Source organism: Haplochromis burtoni, unplaced genomic scaffold (genome assembly GCF_018398535.1).
Source record: "Haplochromis burtoni strain Fernald_Lab_line unplaced genomic scaffold, NCSU_Asbu1 Contig_1578, whole genome shotgun sequence".
NCBI lineage: Eukaryota > Metazoa > Chordata > Actinopteri > Cichliformes > Cichlidae > Haplochromis > Haplochromis burtoni.
The window spans coordinates 17,105-36,482 of NW_024583939.1; the positions used below are offsets into that span (position 1 = coordinate 17,105).

Here is a 19,378-nt window from a genome sequence, read left to right on the forward strand (position 1 = left end):
CCCCCCACCCACCCACCCACCCACACACTGTACTCATTTGCGAAGGAAAATGACCAAGACAGAGTAGAATCAAGTCGATAAAAGGGGAAAAGAGGTATTAGTCTAACTATCAGGTTAGGCCTAATTGGTCAGTTTGTGGAGCAGTGGGGAAAAACTCACTTTTTTTCAAATAAAAAGCCTTATCAGGATGCTCATGTGTTAAATTTGGGTCAAACAGTTTATTACAGTATGGTGGTAAATATAGAGCTATGTCTAGAAATATATGGAGTGTAACAACATTTTTATAATATTGTCTTACTACACCACAGCAATGGATTTTAAATCAGTCCATCAAGATGTGCAGACTTTCAGCTTTAACTCTAGGGGTTAAGCACAAAGTATTGAACTAGCTGTTTATACATATTTTATACATGTTTAAACATAGTAACTTGTTGTCAGGGGCTTAAAATTAATTTGAATAACTTAATTTTGTCAAAGGAGGTAACACCTCAAATCTGATGAAACACCTGGCGACGCATAGCATTTTTTTTAAAAGCTCAGAAATGCGCCGTATTTGATAGCTTGCTACGAGACCTCACACCGAGCACATCTACTGCGGGTGGGTTGCCTGTTATGCAACATCCCCCAAAAACACGAAGAGGAGAGTCCTGGCCCCTAGCCCTGCCAGTGTAGCAGAAATGATGAGGATGATGATGATGATGGCAGCAGCAGCCGTTCTTCTCTGCGTGAGTAGCTTAATGTTGTTCGTGTGTAATTTACGTTGAGCACGCTAACCACGTTATTACATTAATGCACGTAAGGTGAACTAGCAAACATCATCATAGCTACATGCAGCTGTCCTCTTGTTTGATGGCAGATACTCCCTTCACCCTGGCCAAAAAGGCTAAAATGACCAAAGAAAAAGTGGAAAACAGTTAAACATGAGAGGTTTTTGGACAAAGTTTGTGTTTTTTCCATTGTTTAAGCACTGCTTCCAGTCAAAAGTGATGCCATATATGCCCTATAGCTGCAGAAAAGGCTAACATTGTTATCTTTTTACAAAAAACAGCTGAACATGAGAGGTTTTTGGACCAATTTTGTGTTCTCCATTCTTTAAGCACCGGTTTGAGCACCGTTTGAGCACCGGCACCGTTTAAAAAGTACCGATTTGGCACCGGTATCGGATAAAACCTAAACGATACCCATCCCTAATTATGAGGGACATTTCTATAAGGATAGAAAAATCCCACAAACCTTAAACTGCACTTGAAAAGCTCGCACAAGAAGGCTAACCTAGCTTACCTTGAGAAGGTAAGGGAGCACACTCAACCCTAATCCCCAGAAACAGAATCTAACCCCAGGCAAGGCAGTGTGATGCATCCCGAGACAACAGGACGGGGATATCTACACAACTGTGTGAGCCTTCAAGAAGTTTATCAATTCACTTGAACCAAAATATGAACACCCGGTGCTGCAAGAGTTAATAGTCTCATTTGGGCCAAGATATACCTTTTATAGTTCAAATCAAATCAAATCAAATCACTTTTATTGTCACATCACATGTGCAGGTACATTGGTACAGCACATGTGAGTGAAATTCTTGTGTGCGAGCTTCACAAGCAACAGAGTTGTGCAAAATACAATAATATAAACAAGTTGCCTGGTATCAATGGTTGTTCATCTGCCCTAATTTATTTATTTATTTATTTAAAGAACCCATAGGTGGGAATGTGAGTTGTCTGTCTCTGCGTGTTAGCCCTGCGACAGACAGGCGACCTGTCCAGGGTGCAGGGTATGGTAGCTGGAATAGCAACATACCCAAGGATAAGCAGAAGAGCATGACTGATATGATGAAACTGGGATTTTGTTTCACTTAATTATTGCAAACACAGCTAAAACTATAACTGAAACTAATCAAAACTAAACTGAAACTAAGGATTAAAAAAAAAAAAAAACGAATCTAGCAAACAATTGGTAAAAACTAATTAAAACTGATATAAAATTGAAAATCTGAAGTCAAAACTAAATAAAATTAAAAACGAATGAAAATTGCAAAACTATTAAAACCCTGGTTGGCACCCATAAATGCCCATGCTACAACGCTGTCAATCAATCAATCAATCAATCAATCAATCAATCAATCAATCAATCAATCAAGCCTTTATTCGCCACGTGCAGGTTGCCCCGCAGTGAAATGGGACCCCCCCTCCCCCGACCTTACACACACAACACAGACATCACATGGGGATACAGGTAGCGTTACAGAAAAAACACTGAAATATACACTACAATGGAAAAGTACAAGAGGAAAAAAAAGAGACCTCTACTCATGCTGGGCTCCTGTGGGAGGAAAACCCCCCAAAAAAACTCCTCTGCACAAAAAAGCACATGAATGTCCATGTGCAAAACATTATGGAACATGTGACAAGCCACAGGGTCGGGTGGGGGGTGAGGAGTAATCTGAAGCAAACACAGCAGCCATCCTGCCCAGCCCTACCATTCCAGCTCAGACCCGCCGTGTTCCCAGGAGGGAACAAGCATCGAAGGCGTTTGGAAAGGGAGGGGGGATGAGTGTGTGCATATCAGTGTATATGTATGTGTGTGCGTGTCCAGAGTTCAGCTGAGACAGTGTCCTTCGCCCTGTCAGGCTAAGTAAACAGTCTTCCAGCCAGCCCAGGTGGCCTTGCGTGGACTGGGAAGAACAGTCTAAACACAGCCATTATCAGGGTGTTTTTGTTTGGCTCCAGCCTTGAGACTGCAGCTGGCGCCGAAAGGGTATCCGCATGAAGTGATGGTGTTTTTTACTTTAGTGCGAACAACTCATATGAATTTCAAAGCTGTTCTAACAGTCCAACACTGGTCTCTCAATCTCCCGTTGGAGAACCATGAGCTTCTCTATGATGTTATCAAACTTGCTCTCCTTGATGTTGTCATTCTTGTGCTCAAAGAGCCAATTCTGAGAACTCACGACCACAGTGAGCTTCTCCAAGATGTAATCCAGTTTGCACTCAGAGATCTTATTGTGAGTATTCACGGCAGCCGTAAGCTTCTCCAAGATCTTATCCATGCTGCACTCAATGAGCCCATTTTGAGAAACTCACACCACTTTTTATTACATTTTTTAAATCAAGAAGAAGATAGATGAGCAAGTATGGTTATTGAAGTTATAATTAGAAAACAAATTTCTTTCTATCCTTCTAGAGAAGTGGTTCTTAACCTTGTTGGAGGTATCAAACCCCACCAGTTTTGTATGTGCATTCACCGAACCCCTCTTTAGTGAAAAATAAAATCAGATTTTTTTTTTCAAATTCAAGACATAGATATGTTTTTTTACTGGTGCACACAATGATCCGTGCATGAACATCACCTTGTTCAAAGAACAATACCAACACAATGAACAAACTTACAACAAATTACATACCTGCAAATCAGTGTGACTTCTGCTGTTGCCTTTGAGAGACCAGTTCAGATATGCGTGGCTTCACCTTGGCAAGTGCCAGTCTCATGTCATTTTCACAGCAAAGTCTGTTCCTTTTCTTTGTTTTTATGTCCAGCATCCTCGAAAAGGATTGCTCGCAAAGATATGTTGTAACAAATGGCATAAAAAAATCCAGGGCTTACTTAGCAATAACTGGATACTTGTCCATTTGTCGACACCAAAACTTTGAGAGCGTTGTTGTTCTGAAGAGTTGCTGTTGAACCTGGCTCTGCTGAAATTTAATGATTTCGTCAAGGTATTTATCATTGACATCTGCTGTCTAATCAGCAAAAGTGAATGGCTGTCTCACCCATGCTGGATATGACTCTCTTGTAGGAAAATATCTGTCGAGAGACATTGCAAGCTCATCTAAGTGCGTTGCAATAGTTTGCTTCAGTTCCGTGGATACAGAAATATCTCCGATTCCAGACACATCTTCGATCTTACTTACACAGTTGTCCAGAAGGGGGAAGTTTGCGAAGTTGTTGTTCTCTGTTCGTCGTTTCCATAACGGTAGCTTTTTTTGAAAAGCTAATCCGGCTTAGATTAGCAACGTCTGTGCTCTCATCGAGTTGATGGCTAAATTTTGCTGGGCTTGAAATCAGATCTGCGAATACTTGAGCCAAGATGTCTTTACTCATGTCTTCTATTCTGTTGCTGATGGTGTCATTTGAAAGAGGAATTCGGAATCATTTACCTTCGGCCGCTGTTCAGAGTATCAGATTTGACATCTTTAATGCAGCTGGTTTCACGAGTGTTTCACCAATGGTGTGTGGCTTGCCCTGCTTTGCGATCAGGTAAGCAACTTCTTACGATGCTGTGAGGATCAGTTTGTTAACAGATACAAAATTCAAGAGCAGGCAGAGTGGGCCTTTCATCGAATCTGTCTCTCTTCATCCTTGAATTCAGCAAGTGTTGTGTTCTTGTATTCAATGTCTCCTTGCAGCTTCAAGAAGTGTTCCTTTAGTTTTGCTGGTGCGAGACTAGAGTTGTTCAACTTGGAGTTGCAAATCATGCAGAGAGGACGCTCACTCCCATCACGTTCCGTGATACATGTGAATCCATATTGTACATATTCGTCCAACCACTTTCTTCTTTTTCCCGACATAGTTAGTATGGATTAAAATATTAACAAAAAAATCACACGAAGTACTACCACGACAGTCACACGTTGACTACTGCGCGCTAAATTCCCCCAAGCAGTGTAGCATGATCATCTGCAGCCAGTGATGGCCAAAAGGGGCCGTGTCATCACAAATTTACACGATAATTCGGGTGTGTCCGGACCCCGCGGTGGAGGCTCTGCCAAAGCCCTGAGACCGACTCACCGAACCCCTATGGTTCGATCGAACCCAGGTTAAGAACCACTGTTCTAGAGTTAAGGGAGTTTGATAAACAGGAATAGCCAGGCTGTTTTTCAGGCCTGTGGCAGCACCAAAACAACTGCTCCAAAATAGATGACAATTAAATCATTGGAGTCTAAAACGCCCTGAGTAACCTTTTCAGACCTCCAAAAAGTCCTTTCACACTACTATTGATCAATGGCAATGTCACTTTACTTCTTAATGATCATGAAAGTGACCTGACAGCCCCCAACACATGTGATAGTCAGTGGTACAAGTTTCGGTCACTATGCACAATTATTGTTTGGATGAGTGACAGAGCGATTCTCCCACTAAAAACGTCACAAGAAGATGATCAGAATCAGCTTCACGAGGGTTCTTATAAGACTTTTGTTTTTAGGTTAAGGTTAGGGTCTAGTAGACTTGAGGTACTCCCATGGCTTGGTTTTCTTGAAAACAACCTTAAAAAAATTCATACCCTGCCTCCTTTACTGTCATCCATTACTATGTAGAAAATAAAAGTTTTCATATAAAAAAGATCCAAAGGTTGGGGAAAAAATAGCACATTTTATACACATTAACAAATTTTATGGTCTAGTGTGTTTAAGAAATCTGTATTTAAATTGGGATTGTGCTTCATTGCTTATGGCTCTATATTTCAAAGGTTTGTGAAAGAAATTCTCACCTCCTACTACAAGACTGATGCTGAAGTCCAGAAAGACTCTGAACTGCAGAAGTGGATTCAGGACATTTATGAACATGGATTCCTTTCACAAGCAAGCACAGGTGAGCTTTATTTTGGACTTACTCTGCTCATTTAAAGCTCTGTGATTTTAGATTTTAACTCTAATAGAATTTAAATGCCTGATTTGCAGTTCAAATATATAGATCCAAGTCGTTTGGTCCATGATCTATTCGAGTTCACAGGTTATTGTAATACCTACCAAAAAAATAACATCAAAGTACAGAAGCAAAGTTATAGCTTTTTTTCTGTCATTCACTGGCTATAATGCACAAACTAATGAGAAATAAAATCCTGTAAATCAATTTAGGACAACTTGTTCTCATTCACCAACTATTATTGACCACTAAGATATACTTTGTCAATGGTGTGGCCCAAGTTTTTGACCAGCTCTAAACTATCTTACATTTTTATACCATAACTAAACTTAATGATGGCATTTATGTAATCCCATAAGCAGTTTGCTGAGCATGAATGGCCATGGTCAAATTCTGATTGGTTCACAAGGGGCTGGGCAACAGAAGGGGGAGACAGAAGAAATGTAGAAGAAAAATCAAAGACTGAAAACATAGAATGAACAATACAGACACTGGCTGTGGTGGAAACATTTGTTTTTAACATTTTGATCCACTTCAGCATTTTGTATGTCATAACTTCACTTGTCTCTTCCAATGGCTAAAAGATCAACAACAGCAAAATCAGGAGTACCCTACTTCCTTGAAAACAACAGGTAGATGCAGGTAGATGGGCAGTCTGTTACTGCCTGTGGATTACCTTTGTGCTACTCCCACTTTAGCATTAAAAAAAGTGTAAGTAGTGTTTAGTTTAGTAGTGATCCCTACTATTGGACACTTTAACTCATCCTTTGGCTAAAAAATGTGTGAATCTGAGCATTTAGAGCAGTTTAAAGTTTTTGGCATATTTGGACTACCTATATATTATATACACTGACCAAAGCATGATGTGAGACTTTATTATGATAATAGAACTTTATGTGCACCTACAATATTGTAATTTTGATACAACTTTACTTTGGTTTCCCCAGTGGATTGAAGTAATGCCATTTCTTTTTGTTCTGATCATCAGGAATTCCACAGAAATTCAGCACTGTGGATGAGATGGTCAAGTTCGTCACCATGGTGATCTTCACTTGCTCTGCCCAGCACTCAGCTGTCAACTCTGGGCAGGTGAAACCTTCTAACATCATTTAATTTCATTTATTTAGGTTGTAATAGTTTAAGGCCATGCAAGAACCTTCAAGACCTTAAAGTGGTAAGATTAACCACCTTACAATATATCAGAAATAAACTACAATCACTTTACAAATTTCAATTGCTAAGCCCCAAAAGGTTGATTCTGTTCATCTGGACGTAAAGTTTTCAGTGGAGAAATGTCACTACTCCAAGTGACTTCAGTCTCAGCTACCTGAACACATCCTGGACAGGGAGGAACACAGGGAGTCAAGGAGGCCATTTACACAAGAAGGGAAAAACCATCTCTGAATCGAGAAGGAGGCCTAAGGGTACATCTTTCACCCCCTTACAATGCTGTGATTGAAGCCATTCCCCAACTCTCATTAAATAGTGCTCATGGCCATTGATCAATGGTCTTAGATCAGTGGGCTTTGAAAAGTTGCCCTTGATCAAAGGTCATGACAGTTTGCATATTCATGATAAACGAACTGACCTCACATCCCTTTCAGTTGCGCTAGTGTCAGTAATTGCGTGAAGGTTGGGGAAACCTGCAGTCAGCTGAGACTTAAGAAGTCACTTGGATGAGTGACGAAATGTTTCTTCCACTGAAAATGCTACATCCAGATGAACAGAATCAACCTCAATTTACTTACCTGGATGATATAGCATTATTCAAGACATTTAAATTGCTAAGGCAAAGGAGCATTGTTTAGTTAGCAAAATAAATTATTGCCAACTCCATGAATACTTTTCTCTCAATTTGGGAAAACACTTCAGTTAACAAGTGTTCCTTTGTTAGTGGCAGGATAATTTATAAAAGGTAAGTATACTTAAGTCCTAAGAGAATATTAATTTTAGAGTCTGGCTTGACTGATGATCTCAGGTCCATCTTGCTTTTCACATAAAATTTTTAGTGATGGCTGAAGCTCAGGTGGTAGAGCAGGCTCCGTACTAGTTGGAATTTTGGTGGTTCAAACCCTGTCGAGTTCGAGTTTGTATGCCAAATATCCTTGGGCAAGATGCTAACCCTAAGTAACTCTATGATGCATCCAGTGGAGTGTGAATGTTAGACAGCACTGGAGACATAGGAAAATGTGCTTTGAGTCTCCAGGAGAGTAGCAAGTGCTACATAAGAACCAGTGCCCACTCACATCCTGGGCCATTTGACCTAAGGCTATGTCCACACTAATGCGTTTTCAAACGAAAATGCATCGTTTTCCAGACTGAGCCGGCATTTTCCTCAAAGAAAAACACAGTGTTTTGGAAATGCTCTCGAAAATGGATACATTTCAAACTGGAGGTGTCCTGTCGCAGTGTGGACGCTAGAAAACACAGACTTTCTAAAACGATGACGCATTTTAGTCATGTGATGCAGTCATGTGACCAATTGAACAAAGGGCATTATACAGCTGTTGTTTTGATTGCTCTCAATTTTAACAGCCCTATTAAAGATTAATATCAGTATTTACATGCTCCAGATAGCTTTTCTTCAAATTGTTTAATTCTCACTCACTTTTGTGCATGCGCAGGACTTGAATATAGGCGTTTTTGGCCATTTCAATGTGGATGCACAACTCTTTGAAAACTACTGAAAACGGTAGTGTGGACACAGAGCGTTTGCTATATGTGGAAGGAAATCGTAACCTAGGACAAGCTGATGGCATAAAATGTAAGCACAACTCCTCCGGTTTCATATGCAAAAAAAAATTATTGCGGTAGCTTACGTGTTTCTAGTTCTACAGGGATTTAAAAATAGTTAAGCAAAATGGAGCGTGCCCACTCTGACCAGTTTAAGATGGTTAAAGTGTCTGGGAAGGAATCTCAAAATTGGATTATAGATGGCAGACAGTTGGTGTCATAAACCACCACCTCTGTTCAAGGATGATCATCCACAGTGGACAAAGATGAATTCTTTCATTACTCATCTGTCTTCTCTGTCCAAAATGCAAACATTGGCATCCTCAAAAGAGCGACCTTTGTTGTTCAGATGCAGAGGAACATCTTGAACGTCTTGCCTGTCGACGTGACTCTTCTATGTTGTCCCATGTGTTTATGAAGTGGCTGTAGAGATCAAAAGGGTTAGGGTTGATGGTATTCACATTTTGGACAGAGAAGACAGAGATGGTTTGAAAGAGGAGTGAAAGAAGCCATCAATGTCCACTGAATGACCAATAAACAGGGTGGTGTTGGCTACCTACAATGCAATCTTGAGATCCCTTTCTAGTCCAGTCACCTTCATTCAAGCTCTTAAAGATCTCTTCATCAAATATTTCTAGTTTTTGGGTCAGCAATTTAAGGATGCACTCTTTTCCTTCATGTTTGTCCTTAATCAAGTTAGAGCCTAATGTGTATTACACCCCCTGACTCTCCAGGCTTGACCACACACCAATATCACACTGCTATGTGCTTCAGAGCCTATTAATGACCTTTCCTTTACTCCTTCAATGCAGTACGACTTTGGGGCCTGGATGCCCAATAGTCCTGTCACCTTGCAGCTTCCCCCACCAACTAAAAAGGGGAAAGCAAGTGAAAAAAGCATGATAGATACATTCCCCAATATTCAAACAACAGTTCATGGCATGGCCGTCATGTGGCTACTCAGCAAGCAGTCCTCTGACTCTGTAAGTGTTCAAGTTATGTAATGTACATCAAAATGTCAAAATCAAAAGTCATACTACTATGCATTTTGAGTGGAAGAAGCAAAACATGCCAGTGATCTCATATCTATCTCATCAGATCTTTCTTGGCCAGTACCCAGAGGAGCATTTCACTGAGGAGGTTCCCTGCCAAAAAATAAAGGATTTTCAAGTAGAGCTCAAAAGGCTGAGTGCAGAGATCAAAGCCAGAAACTCAGTGTTGGACCTGCCATACACATACTTGGATCCTGACGTGACTGAAAACAGTGTGTCCATTTGAATATTAGAACGCAGCTTCTCTTCCTTTAGTTCAGTAACAAAAACAGAAAAGAAAGTGAAGTTTGAGCTCTGCCCGAAACTCATTCTATTGATTTAACTTTAGTTTACCAGCAATTTCTAAAATATTCTTCTGAGTTAATACAATGACCAGGTTTTATGTTTCATAATTAGAAAATATATCAGTGGAAAGAGTGTTTCTGATTTATAATGATTTCTACTTTTTTAATCATAATTTTAAAGCTGTTTCTCTCTTTAATAATGAAAAGGTAAATACGTAGATAGAAAGCTGCTAGGGTGAGAAGGGCTTTAAGAAATAAGGTCTCCTTTGCACTTCTCTGGTTTTTAATTCTCAATTTTGTTTCAATACAAGCTTTATATAATCAATATTTTTGTCTTATTGCAGTGTATTGCATGAATCCATAAAAAGTGTACCTACTTTGAAATAGGAAAATTAATAGCTATCTATATCATTTTTAGAGATCATAGAGATTTAACACAGATATAGACAGACATGAATGCATAACTTTATGATGTTTCATTTAAAATTCTTAGAAATTTCTGCCTGTGAATACATGATTTAAAGGGTGAAGAAGGAGCTTACTATGTTATTTTTCTGTGTGAACTATACTTAGGCCCTGTTTATATCAACTGATTTTTAAGCTTGCCTGACATAAATGATGATAGTTTGTTCTCTTTCTGAACTGTTTTCTGTATGTAAAAGATGGATTATAAACACTGACCCAGTCAAAATCCTCGTTTTATTGCAGATTCGTGGCTTTTGTCATATTTAGATGAAGGCGTGGAGTCCTAAGATATTAGTAAATACTAGCAGTAAGGACGAAATTAATAAGAATTTAGCGATTCTGATTCCATTATTGATATCATTTATCGACTGGATTCCTTATTGATTCTCACTGACTCCACTTTGAGAGTCACCATCACCACTAAGCAGAATATCAAAGACATTACTTACATTCATGCAAATTAATTCTGTGTGGTCAAATATTTGTGCATGTTGGAGGTATGTCCCTCTTTGTTGTGATCAGTGTTGGGTCATTACTCAGTAAAGTAAAGTAAAAAGGTTCCTACACAAAACACTTTTCTTAAAAGTAATGCACTTAATTACACCCAGGAGAAAGACATTCATTATACTACCTGTTACATTACTTTCATATTGCTAAAAAAAAACAAAAAACCTGAACCACACTCATAATTACTATTTGACAGTATATACCTGAGGCTCCAGCCCCACACAACAACACAAATCCCTATAATAATGAGGACACACATGATTTTTCTCTTAGTACTTAGGTATGAAAACAAAGCCGACAACACTGTATTCAACACTGTATTAACTGTATTCTAGATATAAAATGGCAGAAAACTTTTTACAGCTTAACCAGGGCAAAAACTGAAATTTTAATCATCGGTCCTGAGGATCAGAAAGAGAAACTCTTGTCTAAATTACAGGCATTTTCACTATGCCCTTCACTACAAGTGAAAATGCCTGGGTGTTATTTTTGACTCTGAGCTTGGTTTTATCCCACATATTAAACATGTAACCAAATTTGGATTTTATCATCTAAAAAATATAGCCAGAGTCCGCCCTATTCTCTCTCGGGCCAACACGGAGATGCTGATGCATGCTTTTATTACCAGTCGCATTGATTACTGTAATGCCCTGCTCTCTGGTCTTCCCAAAAAGAATATTTCACCTTTACAACTTTTACAAAACAAAATAATTCTGGGTTCTTGGCTAACTTAACATTAGCAAGTGGTGGCGAGAAGCCAAAGTTGTGTTAACAGTATACTGCAGTTGTTTCTGTCCTGGAGCAGTCTCCACTTCATACTCTCATCCTTTTGTGCAATAAAAATAAAAGTATTGTCCATATCCACAAGCTAAAATATCCAAAGGCCACACGGGTTTGTTTGTTTGTTTGTTTGTTTGTTTGTTTGTTTTTTTGTTTAAACATGTCCTGCCAGTTGTAACAGGCAAAATTATGGTCTGAATGTTTTGTTGTGCCAGACATATTTGGTTTCCCTAGAGGAGCACCGTATACTTTCTGTAGACAAATATACAATTTTGCTGTGTGTGTGTGTGTGTGTGTGTGTGTGAGAGAGAGAGAGAGAGAGAGAGAGTTACAGACAGAGAGGGAGAGAGGATGTGTGTGAGTGTTAGTAGCAGAATGTACTAAAGGAGACGCCGGCCGCCCACAGCAACCAAGAGAGCTGAATAGCCACTACAATATTCTCCTGAACGATAGGTGTTGCCACTCAGAGAGTACCACCACATAAGCGCTGATATAGCAGGAGAAGAATCTTTTTTTCCTCTTTTCATCTCCCTTTGTATATTTTAATATTTCTCAGCTTCTGGAATGTCATTAAAATGGCTATAAAAACTGACATGATCATGTAGAGAGTTGAAAATAGCTTTCTAGTAAAATCTAGTATCAGAATTAAACTGGGGAAAACAGCCCAGTTGTTGTTGTGATTGTATTTTTGTACCTGTCATTTAAAATGCTATCCTACATCCAGCCGCTAGAGGGCGCATTACGCGCAGTGGTATCGAGTAGCGTTTTGGGGCACAGAGGAAGAATAAACCTTCCTGTTGTGAAACTGACATCAGCTCAACGTGTGTCCCTTTTTCTATTCTTTATCACAGGTTAGTAAATGCATTTAAATGAATGTATACTGCAGACCTTACAAACGGATGATGTTGTTTATGTGAGTAATGAGCGCAACTCGCTAAAGAAATGGATTCATTCTGAGTTGTGTCTGAATTGTGGGTTAAGGCTGCAGGCTAAATGATGCTAATGCTAGCGGACTTGGCTAATGTGGAATACGGAGTGTGTGTGGGGAAGCTAATCTGACCTGTGAGAGACTTCTGGACTGTGAACTCTTAATGTATTATGCACTCTGATAAATGGGCTTCATACTATGTTTTATTCTTCTGGTTGATCTTGTGGTTACAAGAACAAGTTTGTGGTTTAATACAAAGACATTTATAAAGTGTTATAAGGAAACTGTTTGATCAATGCTGACTGCACAGTAGTAGTGAACGCTGTTAAAGGAGCATTGCACTCTATATAGTTGTAGGTTGTATAAGAACAGTGAATATGTTTGTTTTATGTCAAAGACATTATTTTCTTGTAAAGAGTAAAATAGCTATATTTAAAAAAACAGAAGTTACATTGTCAGTACAGTGGAAATACATTTCACATAAATAATTTAGTGCTGAACAAGAATTAAAATGAGTTAATTTTACGATGTTTGTAAATGTAGTTAAAAATGAAGTACAGAATACACTATTGTGTTTTGTTTATCTTTGTAAAACAATGTGTTTATTGTGATACATTGTGGATCTGATATTATCAGTGGATTTAAGCAATATTTTGTTTATGTTTTGTCAAAGTTGTATTGAGGGATTTATACAGTCTCTAGCTCAGGGAACTGTGGTCATGTATGGTAAACTGGACTGAAACATAAGGCCATTTCTTTGCAGTTAGTATGGTGATACCTGAAGCTGTTCTAAGCTGTTGTGAAGAATAAACCTTCCTGTTGTGAAACTGACATCAGCTCAACGTGTGTCCCTTTTTCTATTCTTTATCACAGCGCCACACGTTGTTGAACAGGAAACCAGTTGCCCCTCTGGTCATCATCTTAGGGAGGCAACAATTCTGGGGGCTCGTCCGGGATTAGCGCCATAGCGGTCAGGTGCTAATCAGCCAAGAATTGCGGGATCCATATCCCTCTGATGCACAGCATTAGTAACGATTGACATCAGGTATCCAGACATGGCCACTCTGCACGACCTACCTACTGTGGGAGATCCAGAACCAGCTTCATCAGCTGACCAGAGCCGCTAACAGGGACCTGCTACATAAACTTGCAGTATTGTGTCAAGAAGAAGAGGTGGAAGATGTTCCCGGTGAGGATGCAACTGAGGTGGAGCTCTTTGACTTTATTGTTGACTTTCTGAGAAGTAAACGACTGAAGAGCCTCGAAGATCAGGGCATGTCTCGTCTGCTTGCATTTCGTGACCTCATTGATGACCTGCAAGCACCTCAGGTAACTGTTGAACTTGGTCAAGCGTCTGATGAAGGGGATGCTGTTTCTGTATCAGAGACTGAACCAGCAATAGTAGCATCAGTAATGAAAAAGAGTATCCCAACATCAGTGATTGCTAATCCTGTAACTGGTTTAGTAAAACTGACAGATGTTGCTGCATTGTTACCACATAGAGAATTTAAGATACATGGTGGTCAAATCTCAGACTCAGCTTCTGATTTGAGTTTTAACTGTCTATGTAAACAAATTGATGAAGGTCTGGCTGAGGGGTTCTCAGAAGCTGAGGTCTTAAGAACGGTGCTCAAGATAATTAAGCCTGGTACCTTTAAAGACATGCTCATGACCAAAGACACCCTGACCCTTGCTGAGTTAAAAAGGTTCCTTAAAGCACACCTTAGGGATAAGAGCAGTACTGAATTGTTCCAGGAACTAAGTAACGCAAAGCAACATGACAAAGAAAGCCCACAACAGTTTATGTATAGACTAATGGGGGTCAAGCAGCGTATAATGTTTGCTTCTAAACAAGGTACAGACTTCCAATATGATAGCAAACTGGTGCAGGGAGTGTTTCTTCATTTGCTTTACCAGGGGATGAATGAAAAATGCTCATACATCAGACGAGATCTTCAACCACATATTTCAGACATGAATGTGACTGATGACTTTATACTCGACGTGATCACAAGATCACTGAGGGAGGACACTGAGAGGAAAACCAGGTTGGGACAGGTATGCAAACAAAAAGCAATCAGTATCAATACAGCCCAGCTGGACAGTGACAAACAGAATGCCATTCAAGTGCAGGCAGAGGTGCAGGCCAATCGCAGTGCTATACAGGAGTTAACAGCCCAAGTGTCATCTTTGGCCAAAAGTTTGGAGAAAGCCATCACACCGGTAGTGAATGTGGCAACAGAAAACACCTACAACCCTTTGCCACACATAAAACAGTCAACCAAGCCTGAAGTTAAAGGGAAATGTCACCAATGTGTATCCCAAGGAAATGACACCTGCTCACACTGCTTCCGATGTGGAAAAGAGGGACACAGAGCTATTGGCTGCTTACAAAAGGGAACTCTGTCGGGAAACCGGGTGAGGTCGCTGGGGAGGGACCACCAGTGACCTTGGAGAATTCAGAGTCCCCAATCCCAGAGAAGCTGCACCCCAAAGAGAAAATTCCATCTTCAACCAAGACCTCCAAATCATGTCAAGTGTCCAAAAGGGAGCGTGTTGCCCAGCTGATTGGGGGCAGGTGTATGGTAACTTGTTATCTAGATGGGGTCAAACTTCAAATGTTGTTGGATAGTGGGGCCCAAGTAAGCATTGTGGAGAAGTCTTGGGTGCAAAAGGCCTTGCCAAATGTGACAATTAGGCCACTGGAAAGCCTACTCTCAAATCACCCACTCAAAGTCACTGCAGCTAATGGGACAGATGTGCCGTTTGAAGGGTGGATAGAAGTTTTTCTTGAGATCACAAGTAGCAGTCATGGCTCAGTTGCTATTCATGTTCCCATGCTAGTAAGTCGAGGAGGGTTGAGCAGCCCGCTACTAGGCTTTAATGTGATACAAGAGATGATTGCAGGGAATGGTGATCAAAGAGATGACGGCAACTTAGTGAGTCTCCTTTCAGAAGCCCTGAGAATTCAGAAGAGTAATGCTGAAAGTCTTGTTTCGGTGGTTCACACAGAGCAACCCCTGGAAGAGTCAGAATGTCCAGTATTAAGAGTTGGAAAGAAGGGACTCACGATCCCCCGCAGTCAGATCTGTCAGGTGAAATGCCGCATGAGAGCTTTTCCTGGAGGAGGAGTCATGTTGTTTGAGCCGAATGTAGACAGTCACTTGCCAGATGGGTTGGAGTTATTTCCTGCGCTCGTTGAAGTGCCGGCTGGCGCCTCAAAAATAGTGAGAATACCAATCCAGAATTCAACAAGGCATGATGTTTTTTTACCTCCAAAAGCAGTCTTAGGATTCATTGAAGAAATTATTGAAAGCACACCTGTAAACATCCATCCAACTATGCAGGGGCCTGGAGAACCACACAATGACACCCTTCTGTGCGCTACCCAAATAAGTCCGACCAGTGAAGAACAAAGTAATGGGAAGGAAAATCGCCAGGCTGGCAGTGTGGAGGAAAGATGGCATCCAAATGTGGATTTAGATCACCTGCCGGAGCCTGACCAGAGCATGGTACGGCAAATGCTTTATGAGGAATCAGACGTGTTTGCTCGTGATGAAGGAGACATTGGGTGTGTCCCTGGCTTACAGCTCAAAATCAATACGACTGATGACACTCCAGTTCAAAAGAGCTACAATTCCATTCCACGGCCACTGTTTAAGGAGGTGAAGGAGTATATCCAAAATCTCCTAAACAGGGGGTGGATTAGGAAGTCTGTTTCTGCCCATTCCTCACCTGTAGTGTGTGTGCGAAAAAAAGACAACAGTCTTCGCCTGTGTGTTGACTTCCGTGAGCTTAACCGCAAAACCGTCCCAGATCGCCATCCACTCCCACGGATCCAGGATTTGTTGGACAGCCTAGGAGGCAATTCATGGTTCTCCATCTTGGACCAAGGGAGTGCGTACCATCAAGGGTTTGTGAGTGAGGAGTCAAGACATCTAACTGCCTTTAGCACACCCTGGGGACTCTACGAATGGGTACGAATACCCTTTGGACTGACGAATGCACCAGCTGCCTTTCAGAGGTGCATGGAGGGAGTGTTAGAGGGCATCAGAGAGAGTGTTGCGTGCCGTATTTGGATGATGTCCTTTGCTATTCCAAAACGTTTGACGAACATGTAGACCATCTAAGACAAGTGTTTCACCGGATGCGACAACACGGCATTAAGCTTCGCCCAGCCAAATGTGAGCTCTTTAAGAGACAAATTCGGTACATCGGGCGAGTGGTGTCAGGAGAAGGGATTCAGATCGATCCAAAGGATTTGGAAGCAGTTCTAGCCCTGAAAGACAAGAAGCCTCGCACAGTTGGAGAGGTCCGGACGTTGCTTGGATTTCTCAGTTACTACCGGTCCTTTATCCAAGACTTTTCACGATTGGCGAGGCCCTTGTTTGAAATTCTCCAAAACCCAGCTGAGACAGGTCATGCCATCAAGCCTCAGACTGTTAAGGGAAAAAGTTCAGCGACCAAAGGGAACAAGGGGCAACTTCCCTCTCGCTCACCTGTCACTTGGACTACTGAACATCAGAACGTGGTGTCCAGGTTGGTGGACATGTTGACAAACCCCCCCATCCTGGCCTTCCCAGATTTTGATCTTCCATTTGTGTTACACACGGACGCTTCAAACGAAGGTCTGGGAGCTGTATTATACCAACGCCAACACAACAAACTGCGTGTCATTGGATACGGCTCCAGGACCTTAACACCTGCAGAGAGGAACTATCATCTGCACTCGGGCAAACTTGAGTTCCTGGCACTTAAATGGGCTATTTGCGACAAGTTCCGGGATTACCTGTATTATGCACCAACTTTCACGGTCTATACCGATAATAACCCCTTGACCTACATCCTGAGTTCAGCAAGACTAAATGCTGTGGGTCACAGATGGGTTGGGGAGTTGGCGGATTTCCATTTTGACATTAAGTATAGACCAGGAAAGAGGAACGCTGATGCCGATATGTTGTCCAGGTATCCCGTGAACCTGCAGCAGCAGATGAGTGACCATACAGAGACAGTGTCACCGGAGGTGGTCTCTGCGGTGTGGCAGGGGACAAAAATGGTACAAAATGATGATGTTCCCTGGGTGGCTGCATTGCAACTAAATGGTGATGATGGAAATGCTGTACCACACAATAGCGTTTCAGGCATCATTCCCAGAGATATTAGAGCTGCACAACAAGCAGATCCAGCTATTAAAGAAGTTATTTCTTTGAAATTGAGAGCTTGGACTCCAAATGAAAAAGATAAAAAAACAATGTCTAAACAGACAAGGAGACTGCTCTATGAGTGGAACAAGTTAGAAGTAGAAAATGGACTACTCTACCGAAAAACAAACCAAAACCGACAACTGGTCCTCCCTGAACAGCTCAAATCAGTGGTACTGAAAAGCTTACATGATGACATGGGGCATGTAGGTTCTGAAAAGGTGATCCATCTGGCCCGAGAACGGTTCTATTGGCCGTACATGCAGCAAGATGTGGAAGAATACGTGACAAAAAAATGCCCGTGTATTAAACAGAAGCACCCCAATATCCAACAGAGAGCTCCAATGGGATCCATCACCACCAGTGCACCTTTTGAGTTGGTCTCTATTGACTATTTGCACTTGGAGCCAAGCAAAGGAGGATATGAGTATATCCTTGTCCTCGTTGATCACTTCACGCGCTTTGCGCAGGCATACCCAACGAGAAACAAATCAGGAAAGACAGCTGCTGAAAAGATATTTCAGGACTTTATTCCTCGCTTTGGGTATCCAGAGAAGTTGCATCACGACCAAGGACGTGAGTTTGAAAACAGCCTGTTCCAAAGACTGCAACAACTATCAGAAATTGCACACTCACGCACCACTCCTTATCATCCTCAGTGCAATCCAGTGGAGCGATTAAATCGCACACTTCTCCAAATGCTGCGCACCCTACAAGAAGAGAAAAAGAGTGAATGGAAAGATCACCTGCCGCAGATCGTGCATGCCTATAATTGCACAAGACATGACGCAACAGGGTACTCTCCATTTTTTCTCTTGTATGGCAGGGCTCCACGGCTACCAGTTGACCTACTTTTTCACCAAGGGAAAGACACTGAGGCACAAAACCACCAAATGTTTGTCCAGAAGTGGGCCGAGAGGATGCGAGTCGCTTACCAAATAGCTGCAAATAACAGCCGACAGTCCTCAGCCAAAAGCAAAAAGCAGTACGACAGACATGTAAGAGGTATTACTCTCCAGCCAGGTGACAGAGTACTGGTGAAAAATTTGTCAGAGAGAGGAGGGCCAGGAAAACTGCACGCCTATTGGGAGAAGGTAGTACATCGCGTGGTGGAGAGATTGGGAGATGGACCAGTCTATAAGGTACAGCCAGAGAGAGGTAGTAAAGCCATGCGGGTTCTTCATAGAAACCTCCTACTACCAGTAAACGACTTACCTTTCGAGGAAGAACTTCCTGTGGAAGAAAAGACAAAAGCAAAAAGGCAAAGACAACCTGAAAGAGATGTCAACGAAACGGCGACCAGTAGCTCGGATGAGGAAGATAGTTATACCTACCACCATGACCTCCGGAGGAAGATTCCATGCTACAGACTCGTGAACCCTCAACAACAAGGACCTGTTATTCAACAGGAGCACCCTCAGCAACAGGAAACTGTCATTCCAAAACAGGATTCTCAAAGTCAGCCCAAGCTACGGGCAGCAGCAAGAGAGTTCTGTCCTCTTGACAGGCCAGAATATGGGGGAGAACAAGATGTTGTGGAGGCCGAGGAGTTAGCAGAAAAAGACATGGGGGAAATGGATGGAGAAAATAGAGAAAATGACTTTGTAAGGAGATCACAGAGGAGGGGGAGACCAACAGAAAGACTCACGTACAATGCACTGGGTCAGCCATCATACTGTCACTGGAGGGCAGATATGAACACCCTTTCAGCTTGCCAACCCTGGATGTGGACACACAGCATCCCATCATTCTTTCACCCCATCTATTCTCAGCCGTACTACCACAATG

The 19,378-nt window shown here is 41.5% G+C and overlaps 1 protein-coding gene across 1 annotated transcript in view; it reads left to right on the forward strand.

The window, feature by feature from the left end:
• The window catches only part of LOC102290213 (hydroperoxide isomerase ALOXE3), a 25,112-nt gene extending 13,853 nt beyond the window's left edge, over positions 1 to 11,259 (forward strand). The window contains exons 12-15 of the mRNA XM_005952464.2: positions 5,465 to 5,586; positions 6,629 to 6,729; positions 9,186 to 9,356; positions 9,472 to 11,259. Of these exons, the coding sequence (XP_005952526.1) occupies positions 5,465 to 5,586; positions 6,629 to 6,729; positions 9,186 to 9,356; positions 9,472 to 9,651 (574 nt within the window). The 3' untranslated portion in view covers positions 9,652 to 11,259. The remainder of the gene's footprint in view (positions 1 to 5,464; positions 5,587 to 6,628; positions 6,730 to 9,185; positions 9,357 to 9,471) is intronic.
• Positions 11,260 to 19,378: the final 8,119 nt, after the last annotated feature.